Source organism: Zootoca vivipara, chromosome 5 (assembly GCF_965207765.1).
Source record: "Zootoca vivipara chromosome 5, rZooViv2.hap1.1, whole genome shotgun sequence".
Classification (NCBI taxonomy): Eukaryota; Metazoa; Chordata; class Lepidosauria; order Squamata; family Lacertidae; genus Zootoca; species Zootoca vivipara.
This window is the reverse complement of record NC_142588.1, coordinates 29,128,956-29,145,875: the sequence shown is the minus strand read 5'-3', so window position 1 is coordinate 29,145,875 and position 16,920 is coordinate 29,128,956. Positions and strand designations below refer to the sequence as shown.

Genomic DNA, 16,920 nt, shown 5'->3' with positions numbered 1-16,920 from the left:
CAGCGCCGTGGTTCAGAGATCCCTCCGGAGCCACACGCTGCCTTGGGGATGTGTGCGCTTTGTTTGAGCAGCGCTGCGCGAGGCGCCACACCTGTTGCCTTGCTTTCCCATGCTTTCGCAGAGCGGCGGGTGAACGCCGGGCTGGCTCTGGTGTCTGCGGTGCCTTCTTCCGCGCAAGATGCCGTGCAAGGCTTTTTGCAGAAATGATAAGCAGGTGAGCCGAGGTGGCTCAAGGCCAGGGCTGTCTTAGGCCTCCTCCGGCGCCCTGCCCCCCCTTTCCCAGCTTTGCAGGACTGGAGGAAGCGGGCAGCGGCTGGAGGGCGGCTCCTCCGGCAGGGAAGACGAGGGCAATTAGCTGATGCCGGGAGGTGCTGCGTCCAGCCTCCGCCTCTTCCCAGGTGCCCTCCAGAACTGGGCACGAACTTGGCGCCCTGATTCCCCACGCCACTTGCCTCTATGGGCAAGACGCCCCTGATACAGACGTTAGCCGTTGTCTCGAGACAATGCAAATGCTCCAGACATATAGTTAGAGGTAAGTTATTACAGAATAATGACAGGCTTTACTGAGAGAAAATGGGAGGGAGCAGGTATTAGGAGGGAAGGAATGCTTACAGGAAGTAATTAAGATCCGAGAGGGGCTCTTCACTATGTAAAACGCAGGTTGTTAGTGACCTGGGGTTACTGTCTGATGGATTTTGAATAACTCTTGTGAAAGGATCATTGCCAAGTAGTTTCTCTGAGACCTCCTGTATTCCTCTTGATCTCTACTTAGGCATTTTTAAGGAGAAGCCAGTAAATTGAAATATCCGACCCAGCTGCTGTCATATTTTTTTTAAGCTTATGAAAGTGCAGTGTGTTAGTAATGCTTTTTGGTTCACTTTAGACTACAGTAGTTTTGTTTAGTATGCTTTATGTGAACTATGCACATTCCCTAAAGACTATATATCTTGGGCAGAAGTAGCTGTTTCAAAAATAAACGTTCTTTAGAACGTTGTTTGATGACAGAATACAGAAATTTAATCTCCGTGGTACTAAGTATATGAAGTGTTTTATGACACTCAGTTATTCATCCTTCTAATTACCCTGTTGGGTAAGTGTCATATCGGAAACCCTACAATATCCAAGCAAATGCATTTAGGCTGCAGTGCTATCCACTCTTACCAGGAAGGAAAGCTTATGAGACATAATGGATCTGTCTTCCATATAGATACCGGTATGTGTAAGATTGTGCTGTAAAGGTGGGTTTCATGAGCGAAGCAAGAGCCGTGGCCACATAGATATGAAGCCAGTTTGGTATAGCAGCTGGAGTGTTGAACCTAGGAGACCAAGGTTCAAATCCCACTCAGTCATGCAGATGACTGGGGTGACCTTGGGCAAGTCACCGTCTCTCAGCCAAACCTACCTGGCAGGGTTGTTGGAAAGATAAAATGGAACATGGGGTGAACCATGTGTACCACCTCAAAGAAACTGGGATATAAATGAAATTTTAAAAGCGGCAGAGAAGTCATTTGAGGGAGCAGGAGACCTTTGCACAAATGTGGACTGGACAAGCAAAAGTCAAACTTAGGGATGTCTTGCTCTGTAGGTGGTGAGTTATGAGGAGGGACAAGGCCATGGAAGGGGTTGAAGGTAAGGAGTAGAAGCTTGTGTAGGTTCCAGCCAACCTAAGGATTTTAAGAAATGGCATTTTGTGCTTAAAATGACAGGAGGGCACTTTTTGTCCCTCATGTTCTATAAAAAGCATTCCATATTAAAATTTGTTTTTCTGTTAAAAGATTTAGACAAAACTAGTGGTAGTGCAGGTCTAATACCAGCAATTATTCATGATAGGTAAATGGCATTTTGCTGTACAGAGGGAGTATATTTATGAATACCAAATGCTGGGAACATGACATCTGGGAAAGTCTTTTGCCATACCACGTGAGTACCACGTGAGGTGGACCACTGTTAAAACAAAATTCAGGTCTACATGGGCCTAGTTTATCAGCGACTCATGTGCTCACAAGAGCATCATCAAACAAACCTTATTTTCCATGATGCTTCTGGAACAAACCTCAGATTCTAATATCCTACTAAGCCTAAGCATGTGCGACTGAAATAACCACAAATTCTCAGTTTCCCTCTCCTCCTTTTGTCTCCATTTTGTCTGGGTTTTTTTATTATTATTATAAGCTGCTTGGGGTAGAAACTTGTTCTTCTTTGCAAATGCGTAGAGGGCATTGTACAAAATTGCAAGAAACCAGCACGAATTCTTTAGACCCTATCAAGCCAGAAGCCATTGATTTCAGTGGGAGAGATTCAAGCAGGTGCTTAACTCTCCCATTCAACTTAAATTACCATAAAGAATTGTGTGTCTTTGGACAAGCAAAAATAAAAAACAAACAAACCCAATGTGCTCAGGTGATCATTCTTCAGCACAGCATCCACAAATCGAATGCACTGCTTGACAGTCTTATAACTTTTTTTCTCAGCTTATGATGCTGATGACAGTGGAGATTTTATTGCCTCGGCTTAGGAGAGTCTCAGAGATCTTCTGATTAATAACTCTGTTTCCTACACCATGACCATTATGAACTTCTGAATATATGGGAAGCATTTTATCATGTTTACTCATAAACAGGTGGCAGTGATCAACGGCTGCTGGTTTCCCCTTCTCTCCCTGTTCCCCACATCTTGCCAATCTTGAGTAATAAGACAGCAATGTCATTATTTAAAATTTCATCTGGCATTCTTTTTGTATATGTGTATATAGAAAGAGAAGAAGTAAAAATACAAATAGACTGAATATGCATGGCTGTGGTTGGTTACCAGTTCTGGCTTGGGTGGTAATCCTCACCATGTCTATTCAAAAGTAGTCCAATTGAATTCAATAGCACTTACTCCCAGGTAAGTTGTGTTAAGCTAAACACATAATGGAGAGATGATTGAGTAGCACGGAATTGGTGCTGCATACACACATGGTTCATGCATAGTGGTGGATAATAATAATAATAATAATAATAATAATAATAATAATAATAATAATACCCCATCCATCTGGCTGAGTTTCCCCCAGCCATTATTTGTTCAACCATTTCAGCAAAACTATCACTGGGTTCTGCTGCCTTAAGATCTGGTGTATTACTACTTCTAAAACATCTACTAAGATCTTTTAACTGGAAGACATATCCACCATGAATGTAAGAGTTTTAATTTACACATTTAGTTTTTCAACAGCCTTCCATAACCATTCTGTAGGTATCTTGCTGAGGTCTTTTTGTGATTTAATGGCACTGATTAATAATCTTATACTGCCATGAGTTTGAATTTAATCTTCATTAAAACCATTCCATATTTCAAGAATATGTTCCCATTTTTGTGTTTAAATGTGTAAAATTTTGCCATCAAAAAGCTTAATTGGCTTACCTTGTCTTTCTTATAGTGTAGTAGATTGTATCTTAGACATATTAGTGCTTAAATGGGCATTAGCAAGCATCTTGCCAAATATGGCTGTTCCATGCGAGTCCTATCTTCTCTCTTAGCTATGAATAATGAAATATCTGATTTTGTAGGCAATGGTGATAACACAGAACAAAATATGCAGGCTGGTAATCTATCTTCTCATATGCTGTGAATCAAATTATTCTAAGTATACAGATCATATTCTTCCCACATAACAAACGGACGGACCAGGTTGTTGATTTAAATTGAAATTCTTAACATGCATTTTTGTCTCAAACATAGCTGGCTCTACATTCTGTTTTTCTCAGTTGGAGTGTATTTGCTCAGTGGATTAGTTTATCCTCACTGAACTGTTTTCTCTCTTCCCTTCCTGGACCTTATTAAAGTTTCCAATGTTGCAGAGGTCCCATGCTGTTTATACCATATCAAGTCTTGTCTTAAATCAGTCAATAACTATTTATGTGAGTTAGGTTTATAGTAATAGAACTTATTCATAAACCACTTCTTCCACAGTATCTCAGAACTGATCCTTGTTGCTTCTTTCTCCCATACAAAATCTGCTAACATTTAGGGTCGTACTGAACAGGATGTAATATAGTAAACAGGAATAGCAACTTAGGAGCTGTCAGTTTCTTAACAGTGCTCTGTGCACTTTGGAACTCCCTGCCTATTGAGATCCAGCAGGTGCCTTTGCTGTATTCTTTTCGGCACCTGCTAAAAACATTCTTGTTTAGACAAGCCTACCCAGATGCTTAGAAAGTTGAAGTAATTTTAATCTTATTTTAATATTTTAACTTTTGTATAAAGTATGGTTGGAATTCCCCCCTTGATTTTATTGTTTATCTTTTTGTAAACTGCTTTGAGGGTTTTTTTCAATCAAGCAGTGTACAAATTTCATGAAACAAACATGTAAATAAACAAACCAAGGCAATGTCTAAATTTCCAATCATTTTAAGTCTCCTTCCATCTCTCTTCCTCTGATTACTGGTTCATAAGTCAATGTTGTATGGTTTTCTAGTATGAGAAATTCTCAAATACCTTATCATATTTTGTTGTTCAAAGCTTTCTGTTCTGGCTTCTAGCTCAATTAGGGTTGAACCATAATAAAAACAATTGATTCATTCTGGGATTCAGCTGAATTTTGTACAGTATGTGTTTATGCACGTTTTTCACCCTTAAATCTGATGGATAAAGTCATTTGCCCACCCTTCTGTGCAACAAAACATCTGGAACCATTGACAATCTATTGCGGAGCTTACTCTACTTATGAAAGGCTATTTTACACCTGACGCTCGGCTGTTGATTGGAAAAGGTAAAATTACAACCTAAGATGATGTGGACCCTCTTGCACAAGCAGAACAGCAAAAGCACAAGAATGGATTATAGTGCCTACATATTATAGCACTGTTTGAACACATGCACAAGCTCTTTTGCCAGCATTTGTGGAATAGTTCCGGCAGCTATTTTTCGTCCTGGTTCTGAGGTTCCAGTTCATTGCATCTTGATTGCAGTGTTGGGGGAAATGCCGTGCATGGCTTCTTCCTCAATTTAGGTACCTCAAGTACAACGCTGGTATAATGGATTGAGTCCATGCTGGAAGCTTCAAGGCTGCAAATGGGGAATATAACCCATTTGGTCTTCCTCCCCCACAGCACACCATTTCATGTGCGCTGTATTTCATGGTGGCAAATGGCAGGTTACTGCAACATTTCTAGTACCTTTATCTACTGCTGCATCTGCTCTTTAGTTTCATCTCCTTCTGTAAGATTAACTATTGATTACTGTCTTCTCCCTTCAGCATCTTTCAAATTTACCTTTTCTACCCACTTACCGGTAGTTAGGAGCTCATAGACCATCGGTTGCTTTCAGCTAGTATGAAATGAATGTTACTTAAAGTTTGATGGCAATTTTGAAATCTGTTAATGGCATCTGTTGCTTAAGGCAGTATAAATATTGAAGGACAGAGGTTAATGTATAAGGTAGTAGGGAAGGGTAGAGAAATAACTTGTGTATTAAGTTCTAAGAGAAGCAAGGCGTGGCACCAACATTATGTCTTGATATAGCTATTATTAGCCAGATCTATACAGATTTCACAAGATATAAAATAAATCTACTATTAAGCTGAGCTTTCCTGTACTTTCTATGTTTTGGTTGGTTAGAGCTTAATGTGTTTGAACCATGTGAATATATTTCATAAGATTTAATCAGCGCTATATAAAACCTTTGCTTTTTTTCTTGTTTCTTTTAGACCTCGGACTTGATCAGTTTGTGGTGAAACGCTATGATGGGAAGGTGAGATTCTTAAACCTATGGGTGCATGCTAATTACCATTTTAGCTACTAAGGAAAGGTTTGTTTTCTCCTCTCTGTCTGTGAAACTGTCTAGCAGTAAGCAAAGCTGTGTTAATTTTGGAGGTGATTATAGCAGGGATTTGGTGGGGATTTTTATGGGCCACCACGGAAAAGGGAACTAAATTTGAGATTCTAAACAGCCTCTCTTGGCCTAGCTTGCACAGCACCAAGAATGTGGAACCATATCTAAAAATAAAAAAACAGAGCTCTTCCCATAGGCGTCTAGCTGGCTGCTGTGAGAACAAAACGCTGGTCGGGCTGGATCTTTGATCTGATCTAGCACGGTAAATTTTAATACTTAGCTGCAGCTTCCAAAGTATAGTTGTGGCAAAGTTGACACTTTCCTTTCTCATTTGGGATAATTTCACCTGAGTGGTGTTCTTTTCACCTGTGATAGAAATTCAGCGTGTGAAATCCTTATGCCTCTTAAAAATCGAAATGGGGGTTGGATGCAAGTCAGCTTTCGCTGGAGGTTGATGCATCTGCATGGGGAAAGAGAAAGGAACCTCCAAGCTTCTTAGACTGCCCTTTCACCTGTGCTGCCCTTCCTTCAGTCTAGACGGATACTCTTGCAGTTGCTGGCCTCATATTCTCCTTCCTCCTCACCTTGGGAGAGCAGACATCCTTTGTGTCTCCACTGCTGACAAGCGAGAGCAAGCACAGCTTGTTGCATTCTCCATCTTAGTTAGAACTAGGATCTTTTCTCTCAAATCATGTACTTCCTGCAGGAAACATAGCTTTGTTCGCAATATTATATCTAGGGTAAAACATGTTCCTCCCACAGTGATTCAGTGTTAAATTGAACTTTTTAAAACTCCAAATACTATCATTGGAAAGGTGGGATTCCCCTCCCCGAGCTCTTTTTAACTTCTTTCACTATATAATATAAGGAAGAGATGCAGAATTCCAAAGCTGCATTTGCCTCCTTGTCCCTCCTGCTCTTTATTTCATTGAGCAGCACTCTCAGGCAAAGGCAAATTTGCTTACTGCTTTCCTGCTTTGTCTCATTACTGGGCTGACCTATCCCTTTAATGAAGGGCACAGTTGCTGCTGCGCTTTTAAGAGCTGACATCCAGAATGCAGCTTGGGCTGCTCTCCCCCGCCTTTCTTTGGAGGCAGGCCCGCTTTGCTCAGTCTGGAGGTGGAGTGCCATTCCCACCAGGCCTGCCTCCGGAGGGGAGGGGAACAATCTTTCTGCTCAGCCAAGCTGTGCAGCCGTAGGGTGTGGAACTGGTCTCTTCCTTCCCGTCCCACTCCGCTCATTGCACACATGGGATGGTGTCGCCATCTGCCTCTGCTCCTGGCCAGCTGAAGGGGAGGGTGGACTCTTTTTGACTTGGCAGTAGTAGCTGTGGCTTGGACTGAGCTGCTCTCAGTTTAAGCTGCTGTCGGGCACAGCAGTGATGGCAGGAATATGGGTGGGCCTGGAGAATAGGGCATTAATCCTCTCTGCATGGCCACACACCTCAATTTGTATAGCCGCCTATTTCTTGGTTCTCCTGGAATGCGATCAAGACTTCTGTTTATGACTGTTTTGAATATGATCTTGAATGCAATAGTCTATCCTGCTGCTTATAGTGTTGAGGACAAGGATATGCCTGAGGGCAAGGTAGCTAATTGACATTGCAATAATATATACTAAGCATATTTTCTTGCCCCTGTGGACTGGCTGTTCTGAAATCTCAAATCTTGCTACAGATTGTTTTTATTTATGTGCATATATGCAATGCCGCCAATCCTACTGAATCTATCCAGATAATTTGAATTTGTGCTGCGGAATTGTTTCAGCTCTTTTTGATGAACTTTTTTTGTGACAGATGTGCTCTGTCGGGTGGTTCTTTGCATATTTTTTTTACTGTACCGCACCGCAGACAGAACATTCAAACTGTTAAGGACTTAACCTGAGAGAGATTCCATTGGGCTGCTTAAAAGAACATATTTTTCCATAACGGAATATGGAGCAGGCATTTGCTCTTCCTCTCTCAGTCAAGTTCCAGACCTCTTTGTTTGCTGTTTGCTTCAGCAAATTGTGCTGATTGATTTAGGGTGGCTTCTTGGGGATGGAAAACCCAAATCCGGAATGCATTAGACGTGAGCCGTGCATGTCAATATGTACAAAAGTGCTGCTTTTGCCTTTACAATATGCAGCAGCTTGAAAAGGATCAGCAGTTGACATAGTGCTTCCATAGCTCAGTGTACATGAAACACCGAGCACGAGTGTGCTGGCTCTCGGGGAGGAGATCGTGGGCACTTCATTCCTTTTCAGTCCTTGCTGCTGCTTTTGTGAGCTAAGGCGTGGTTTGATTTCAGCATGTCTCCTAAACCCAGACTTATGGTTTGTCTCACTCCAAACAAGCCGCCAGCTGTAACCCAAGAATAAACCATGCTTGTTTGGAAGGAGATGAACCTCAAGCATGGACAACACACTGAGGCACACCATGGCTTAGCTCACTTCAGTAGAGTGCCAGGATTGAGGAGGAGCAAAGCACCTGCCATCTGTCCGGGAGCCCTGCACGCTCATGGTCTGGCTTATATGTGAACTAGGCCATTCTATCTTCCAGGAAGAAGTATCGATTGACAAAAAATGTGCCGGTGCCCTTTAAAGTCCACTTCAAGTTCAGCTGTTAGCACTCATTCCTAGGATGTTAGTCCTACAGGAGGACTTGGACAGCTGCCCTGTGATATATTTGGATCTTAGATTTTAACCTGGGGTTAGCCATTAATTTTTAACTGCAGCCGTTAATTGGTTTGTGCCTCAGGCCCAATACAGATGTTACCCACCAGGGAAGACTCATCTCTTTTTAAGCATAAGAAAATATATTGTTAAGGGTTTGTGCTTGCAATATGAGGATGCTGTAGGCTCTTCCAAACATTGTTTTATATCTGTGAACAGCCTCCCTTCTACCGCTTCCCAGCTCTTGTCAAAGCTTTGTGGCGTATTGATTTTGTTGGCATAAACTGATGGAATTATGGAAGTCTTTCTTTCTCTTTCCCTTTATTTTAGTAACTACTAATTTTTATTTTTATTATGTTTTGGCAGGTAACTCCTAAATCTCACTTTTGTGCCTCCTTTTATTTCTTGGTTCTAAGGTGTGCAGCAGTATCTTGTTCCTGAGACATGAATTGGGTTTTTTCCTTTATTTGTTTTATTCTGTGCTTCCTCTTAAGATGTACAGTTTGTAATTATTTTGTTTTTTGTTTTTGTTTTTGTTTCTGTAACCAAACCTTTGCTCATTTTCTTCCCTTTCTTCCTAACCTTTCCCCCTCTCATCAGGATTTTTGGCAGGTACTGACTTGTCAGCATGTGCTTCAACCAATTTGTGCTTCAGATCCCATATGTGCACCTCCTTTTAAAAGGGACAGTATATATTTCTTATTTCCCCCCATTACCTTAAAAAGACTGTTCGCTTTCATCATTTGAAATCTAAAAAGTCTTTATTTTTTAAAATGTGGAGACTTAACTTTTCCCAACAAAAACGTTGTAAACCAACTAGATGCTACATTCAATTTCTTCTCCATTTTGTGATCATTTTTTTACTGAGCAGCAATGGTTGATTTTTCCATTTTGGTTTAATAAAATCAAACAATTATCTTTCTATTCATAAGAGAGTGAGGCAAATCTGCTTTTCACAAATATTTAATTTGTATTTTGTGTGAATGGGAGATATTGGCCTATGGGCATATTTACATTCAAATTCCAAATTTTATGCGTAAACTAATTCTCACCACATATCCCTGCACTTTGAAGCTATCTTAATCTATCTGCCACAAACTACTTGAAGGCGAAACAGGTGGCTGAATTCCGTTCAACATAACTGAGTGATAGAGGATCAGCTGACATTATCAGTTTCCTTGGGATAGCTACCTCTGATTTGTGTCACGAGAGAGTCAACCATGCCTTCCAAAACGAGGTGACTTTGGGCTGAGCTAGACATGATAACCACTGTGTTAGCATGCATCAGTAGCCATAGCTATGATTAGGAAAATTAGCTTATGTCTGAGCTGTATACAGGTATGCACAGTTCAAGCACTCTCCCATTTTGTTCCTCCCAATATTGCATATTGTTTCTCTCCAAACTGTAGTTTATACCAGCCTTTACCAATCTAGTGCTCTCCGGTTGTCTAGGATTACAACTACCATCCACCCCCCAGTCAGCGTGGTCATTAGCCGAATAGACTGGGGCTAATGATAGTCTGAAGGTGATGTTTGAGGAAGGCTAATTTATGGCCAGTGTTACGTGTGAAAGTGTCAAATACATCTTAGAAATTTAATGTGCAGTTTTTTGTTTAAAAAAACCCCACAAAATTATGTGTGTCATAATTCAGAGCAATTTGGGAAGGGGAATTTCATGCTTTCTTCCTCTGTGGTCCTGCAGAAAAATCCCTTCTGAAGCTAGTATTGAACTAGTGCCAATGGGGGACTTTCTCCCACTGCAGATAAATTCTGTCCGCCTGTGATCTCAAAAACAACCAGCCCTCCCAATTCATGCAATTTGCATTTTTTTAAAAAACAAACAAACAAACCTGCACATTAAATGCAAGGATGCATTCAGTATAACCCTAAATTTGCTCTTCTTTTATCCCATGGTATCCCATGGTAGGATCCCAGAGTCCTTTGTTCCCACAGCATCTCAGGATTCACATCCACACAATTTCACTAACGTTAGAAGCCATGGAATCACATGGATGAGACTGAGAGTGGGGGTCTTTCCCACCTGGCAAGGTGGTGATCAAGAGAGACTGAGCTATGCGCATTCTGAAAGGTAGCACACTGCATGAATGAAGAGTATGCTAATCAGATATATTGATTTACCTATTTTGTATAACTTTTTCAGTGTAATCAATAATGTAGAAACTTTTCAAGGACGGGTCTCCCGTAGGTAAATAGAGTGTTAAAGCCTGTCTGACTGCAGTTAATACTTCAGCTTATTAAAATGCATTCCCTGTGCTTCTCACCTCATGATTTTAACTGAAAGGTACTGAGGGAACTAAGGAAAAAGCAGGATAATGACAAAAATATGCTTCTAATTAAATGCAGTGATCATTTTATAAAGCTTTCCAACTCTTACATTTGCTGGTGTTTATGCCTGGGATGCACTTCTAATGCCTTGGGGGAATTTTCAAGTGAGAAGAGTCCAGCATGCTGATTAATTCTCTTAAATAAGGCTGCACAGATTCAAATTGAAGCAGCACTTTGTTGAGTTGTCTCTCTTGACAAGCGTGTGTATTCTGAGGAAGCTGTGACGGAACATTCCCCTGAGGAACTTCTTTCTTTAATATGAAGGATTATGCTCTAAGCAAATAAGCAAATAGGGCATTTGAAGACTTTTGGAAGTCTGTTATGAGAGGCTCTTTCACTCACTGACATCTGAACATCTGTACTGACAAGCCAAGCACTGAATTGCAATTAGAAATGCAATCAGAAAGTGAAATGGGAACAAAAAGGAACACAAACTTTGACAGAAAGGCTGTAAGGCTGTGCACCTTGCTAAAAACATAAAGACCAACAACATTTTTTTAGTATGCATTATTAGCAGGAGACCAGCTAGGAAGGTAATTGGGTGACCCAGGTGGCGCTGTGGGTTAAACCACTGAGCCTAGGGCTTGCTGATCAGAAGGTTGGTGGTTCGAATCCCTGTGACGGGGTGAGCTCCCGTTGCTTGGTCCCAGCTCCTGCCAACCTAGCAGTTCGAAAGCACGTCAAAGTGCAAGTAGATAAATAGGGACCGCTACAGCGGGAAGGTAAACGGCGTTTCCGTGTGCTGCTCTGGTTTGCCAGAAACGGCTTTGTCATGCTGGCCACATGACCTGGAAGCTGTACGCCGGCTCCCTCGGCCAATAATGCGAGATGAGCGCACAACCCCAGAGTCGGTCACGACTGGACCTAATGGTCAGGGGTCCCTTTACCCCTTTACCTTTATTAGGAGGAGACCAGCTAGGAAGGTAATTGGGTGTTTGGATGACAAGGGAGCCAAAGGTGTGCTAAAGGAAGATTGGGAGATAGCAGAGAAGCTGAATGAATTATCTGCATCTTTCTTCACAGCGGAAGATATAAGGCATATCTCTGTGTCTGAACTGACTTCCCCAGGAGGGGCTTCTGAGGAACTGAGGCAAATAGTGATGACAATGGACTAAGCTTGCCTTATTGACAAAATAAAAGCTGACAAATCTGGGTCTGAGTGGATTCTACTCAAGAGTTCTTAAAGAGTTCCTCAAATGTGAAATGGCCAGTCCTCTACAAAACTATGTCACATTTCCCCTAAGATCAGTCCCTGAAGACTGGAAACTAGTCAATGTAATACTGATTTTTAAATAGGCACCCGGGAGATTACAGGCTGCTTAGCTTAGCATCTGTTCTAGGCAAGTTTGGGGAAAACATTATTAAAGAGTGGAGTACCAAGTGTATAGAAGAACAAGTCTTGTTGAAGTAGAACCGGTATGGCTTCTGCAAAGGTGAGTTCTATCACAAAGTGCTCCATTTGCTGGCGATCTGGTCCAGCCATGGCTCCCTAGGCAAACAGAGAATGCACACCAAAGCAGAGCAACTGTGGCAGCCTGATGTGATAAATTTGGTAGCCTCTCCAGTGAAATGGTACAGGGCTTTCTTCCACGTTAGAATGAAGCCCTGAAGGCAGCTAGTTTGCTTACCTATTACAGTGGTACCTTGGTTTACAACCATAATCCGTTCTGGAGGTCTGTTTGTAAACCAAAACAGGTTGTAACCCAAGGCGTGCTTTCGTCAATGGGGTCTCCCAAAAAAATTTTTGTTCGTAATCCAAAGAAAAAAAGGGTTGTAATAAAAAAAAAGGTTGCAAACTGGGACACGCACTTCCAGGTTTGACGTGTTTGTAATCCAAAACGTTTTCAAACCAAGACATATGCAAACCAAGGTACCACTGTATTGATTAAATTATAATTTTGGCTGAAAATGCTCAAAGCTCAGTGACAATTCTGCCATTCACCTTCCAGTCTCCGATGCATAAAAATACGTTAAGAAACCAAATGGTTTTTTGTGGTTTTTTTGCATGGATTTTTGTTTTATAAGCACTTTAGATTTAAAACTGTATTCAGCATCGTGAGCAGATATATAATGAAAGAATAAAGTATGGCGATATGATGGTGCAAGAAATAATTTGTTTGAACGGAAGTGCAAGAACCATTTGCGAATGTTCAGAGAGACCGGTAATGGGGAATGCAAAAATATATTCTGTCCTTTTTAAAGAGGCTCTTCTCGCTTTCTTTGCAAGGGTTCTGCCCTTGCATGCTCGGTTCCTGCTGCCTGTGAAGGGTCTTGGGACATTGGTGTCTTGTTTCGTTTTTCCTCTTGACTGTAGAATGCAAGTCTTGCATTTCAGGTGCAGCTTTTTAAAAAATAATAATGGTGATGGATATTTATTCTGCTGCTGTAAGGGTGGGTACATGTACATTTCTCTTTCTAGCCTCTGAAGACCACCAGTTAAAGTTCTAATGAACTCAAAGTTCTTTAATGAGTTAAAGTCCTTTAATGAACTCAGTTTTTAAAGGGAAAGGTAGATTAGGGTTCTAATACCTTTAGAAGTAGTTTTGTTGTTCCAGTGGGATAAGCAAATCCCTCTGGCTTAAAATGGCCAATATTCACACTTTTGTGGGATTGTTCCAGTTTTTTGACTTGCATTGGGCCGTTGCTTTACTAGTAATTTTTTATCAGTGAAGAAAGGCCTTCAAAAGCTGTGATACTTCATATGGAGGTTTGTCTCTCTTAAATAATTTCACAGCTAAAGTAAAGCACAACTTGATCCAAATACCATGTGCTCCCGCACCCTGCTCATTTTTTTTAAAAGTTTAGACTTATTGTTGGTATGGGTAGAATTTTGGAATGGGGAAGATGTAATCTGACCTCGGCATCTGAGATGCACTAGAGATTCAGTTACTGCATCATGCTTCTCTAGCTGTGTTTAGCAGCAGAGACTCTGCCTTGGGAATTCTTATTTCTTAAAATTAGATGCAAAGATACATTGCCTGATGTGGTGAGTCTGCTGTGGATCTCTCCAAATTAAACATCTTGGTCACGGAATCATTGGAATTCTTTCTTTTTAAAAAATGTTGTGTAATTACATAGGGATTCCTTAAGAGCTGCTTTTAGTAAGAGCTGTCCTATATCTAAGTAGTATTTTTAAATGAGTGTGAATTTACTTATTTGGTCCATTTTTTTAATCCTGCTTGTCCAAAAAACATCAAGGCTGCGTTCAATCATTAAAACCTCAAAATTACACCATAAAACAACAAATGCAAACTTAGAAAAATAACAGCAACAATCTGATACAAGTTCTCTTTTAGAATTAAAAACTATTACAAAAGAAGCATCTATTCATTAAGCTAAACCCAAATGCTACCAGAACATGCAGTGATTGCTTGCATTTTTGAAAAAACCAACAAGTAACTTCTTAAAATAACCCTGGGACCTGTTTTTAACGCATTTGAAACAACTTTAAATACACATAGATTACTATTAACAGAGAACTTCCCTGTTCAGATTAAGTTGCCTTAATTTCCTGACTTGTTCTGAACTGTAGTTTCCTGTTTCTGACAAAATGAGAAGGTGTTAAATTAGACACTGAGATCCAGCACTGAGGGCTTTTTGGTGGTTCCCACACAGCAAGAAGTGAAGTTACAGGGAGCCAGGCAGAGGGCCCTCTCAGTTGTGGCACCTACCCTGTAGAACACCCTCCCATCAGATGTTAAGGAGATGAGTAATTATATAATTATATAACATTTAGGAAACACGTGTATAGGGAAGCTTTTGAAGGTTTAATGTTCTACTGTACTAAGTTTTTACATATGCTGGAAGCTGCCCAGAGTGGCTGGGGAAACCCAGTCAGATGGGAGGGGTACAAATAATGAATTCTTATTCTTATTCTTATATTCTTGTAGGTTGCATTTTTTTCTGCCACATGGGCAAAAACATTTGCTTGCATCTTGGCTTGTTAAACTGATAACATACCATTGTCTAAACATAAGATTGTCTAATGTCTGAGTTAAAACCACCCAAGTAGACCACGATATGTAATGGCTGCATATTGTGATAGGGACAAGCCTAGGTCAAACAAACCAGGTCCAAACTTTGGGTTTTGAAACTGGGTTGTTTTTGTTTTGTTTGTTTTTGCAATAAGATCAATAAGATATGATGTCTTTCAGATGTTTTGGACTACAACTCCTATCTTTCCTGAACATTGGCCATGCTGGCTGGTGGAAATGGAGGTTCAAAGCATACGCGCTAAACCAGGCATCCCCAAACTTTGGCCCTCCAGATGTCTTGGACTCCCATATTCATGGTAGTTGTAGGCCAAAACATCTGGAGGGCCGCGGTTTGGGGATGCCTGCACTAAACCATGATTAACTGAAATTTGAAACAAAGTTTTTCAGTCGTGTCCTTTTGGGAAGTGCCTGAGCCTGAAGTTTGCTTGGACTCATTCCTTTCACAATAAACATAGCTATCTAAGTGCGGCCATGAAATGTACTTGCACAGGCAAAGTCTAGTCCAGGAAAACAGATGATTTTTTTTTTTAAAAAAAAATAGCTAACACATTTTAATTAACACCCATTCAAACATCACATCACAGAACCAAAGGAGCCAGAGGAACATTTAAGGTGTCTGTCTGTATGAACTACTAAATGATACAGTGTATTCATTGAATAGGTGTTATCTATTTTCTTGGGAAAGGGTAACTCTTTTCCTTGCCTGAATTTAGTGTTTGTCAAGTAGCAAGCAGAAATGGATGTTGTCTCTTTATTAAGACATTACAGGTAAAGATGCAGTCTCTTCTTAAACACGCTTATGGAAACTTGGAATGCTTCTTTCCTGGACTGAACTAGTGACGACCTATCATTTTAAAATCCATCATTTTCTCCCAGATCTTTTCAGCCTACTCCTATGAAATATTTACTCAGGAACAATTCACATTAAGTTGAATGCAAACTATTCCCAAGTATGTGCTTAGCTGCCTGAGTTGCCAATGAAATGGAAATAACACCAAATTCTGTAGCATTGTGCAGTTAGCAAAACTGGATGTGGTCAATGGGGACTGAAAGAGAATGGCATTACAGCAAACTCAAAACGCACACAATCTTAAGCATTCATCCCCCCCTCTCCCTGCAAAAAAAAGAAAAAAGATTATGCAGCTTCTTTAATCTGAAATAATACACAATGATATCTAAATTATTAAGGATTGAGGGGGAACTTTTCTTCTATTAAATTAATAGAAACACCAGCATATAATTTTACTTCTTAACTATATGTAGCATATATTGTTTAGATTTGGAGAAGGAAGCTATGCAATGATTGCTTAAGATTATCACATATTTTCACACACAGAATAATGGTATTGAAGCATAAGCATTTAGTGGCATGGATAACATCACTGAACATTCACCTCCTTCTTTCATGTCGCAATACCAATGGTCAGCCTTACATGACTTAACAGAGAAATAGTTGTCTAACTGGGGTGCACAAACGCTACTGAGCAAAGTACTATTCTGGGTTTAGCCAAGCTCTTTGAAATTCATGCTAGTGACTTTTGAACTAGGATTGCCACCTGCTCATAATTTTAGTGTGTTCATAGTTGGGGAACTATGAGTCGAAAGCATATTAAGGGCAGAGTTTGACTCATGTTTTCTGGGAAGGCCAAATACCCCCACCCCAGAACTATTGCCTGTCTTGCCTTCCACTTCAAATATGTGTTCTGCCAAGTATGTTTTAAAAAACAAACAAACTAATAAATATTGACTTGGCTGTCACTAATTTGGTTGAGTTAAAAGTGGCAATCCTACTTCAACCTAGGTCACGGATTTTCTTCCTCAATACAGAGGACACTATCTCTGCAGATATTTCTTTGTTCAAGTAAATACATCTATCTGTCTTGCCTTTCAACAGCCACATTAATAGAACAATAAAGCATCTCTACCAACTCCTGTTTGGCCAATGGATATATAAGTAGCAAAACCCTAGGTTGCCCCTGCTAGTCGGTATAGCTAGACAAGACAGGACAAGATGGACCCATGGTTTGACATGGCCTAATGCCCCTTAATCCTGTTTATAGGGATACAGGAAGTAAAGCAGAATATCCCATATATACAGTATGTGAGTGGGTGG

General features: G+C 40.6%; 1 protein-coding gene across 3 annotated transcripts in view; it reads left to right on the top strand.

Annotated features, from left to right (window-relative positions):
- The window catches only part of MICU1 (mitochondrial calcium uptake 1), a 196,689-nt gene that overhangs the window by 104,181 nt on the left and 75,588 nt on the right, over positions 1-16,920 (top strand). For all 3 annotated transcript variants that reach the window (XM_088670252.1, XM_035138592.3, XM_060274896.2), the window contains one exon: positions 5,690-5,733. In XM_088670252.1, the coding sequence (XP_088526378.1) occupies positions 5,690-5,733 (44 nt within the window). The remainder of the gene's footprint in view (positions 1-5,689; positions 5,734-16,920) is intronic.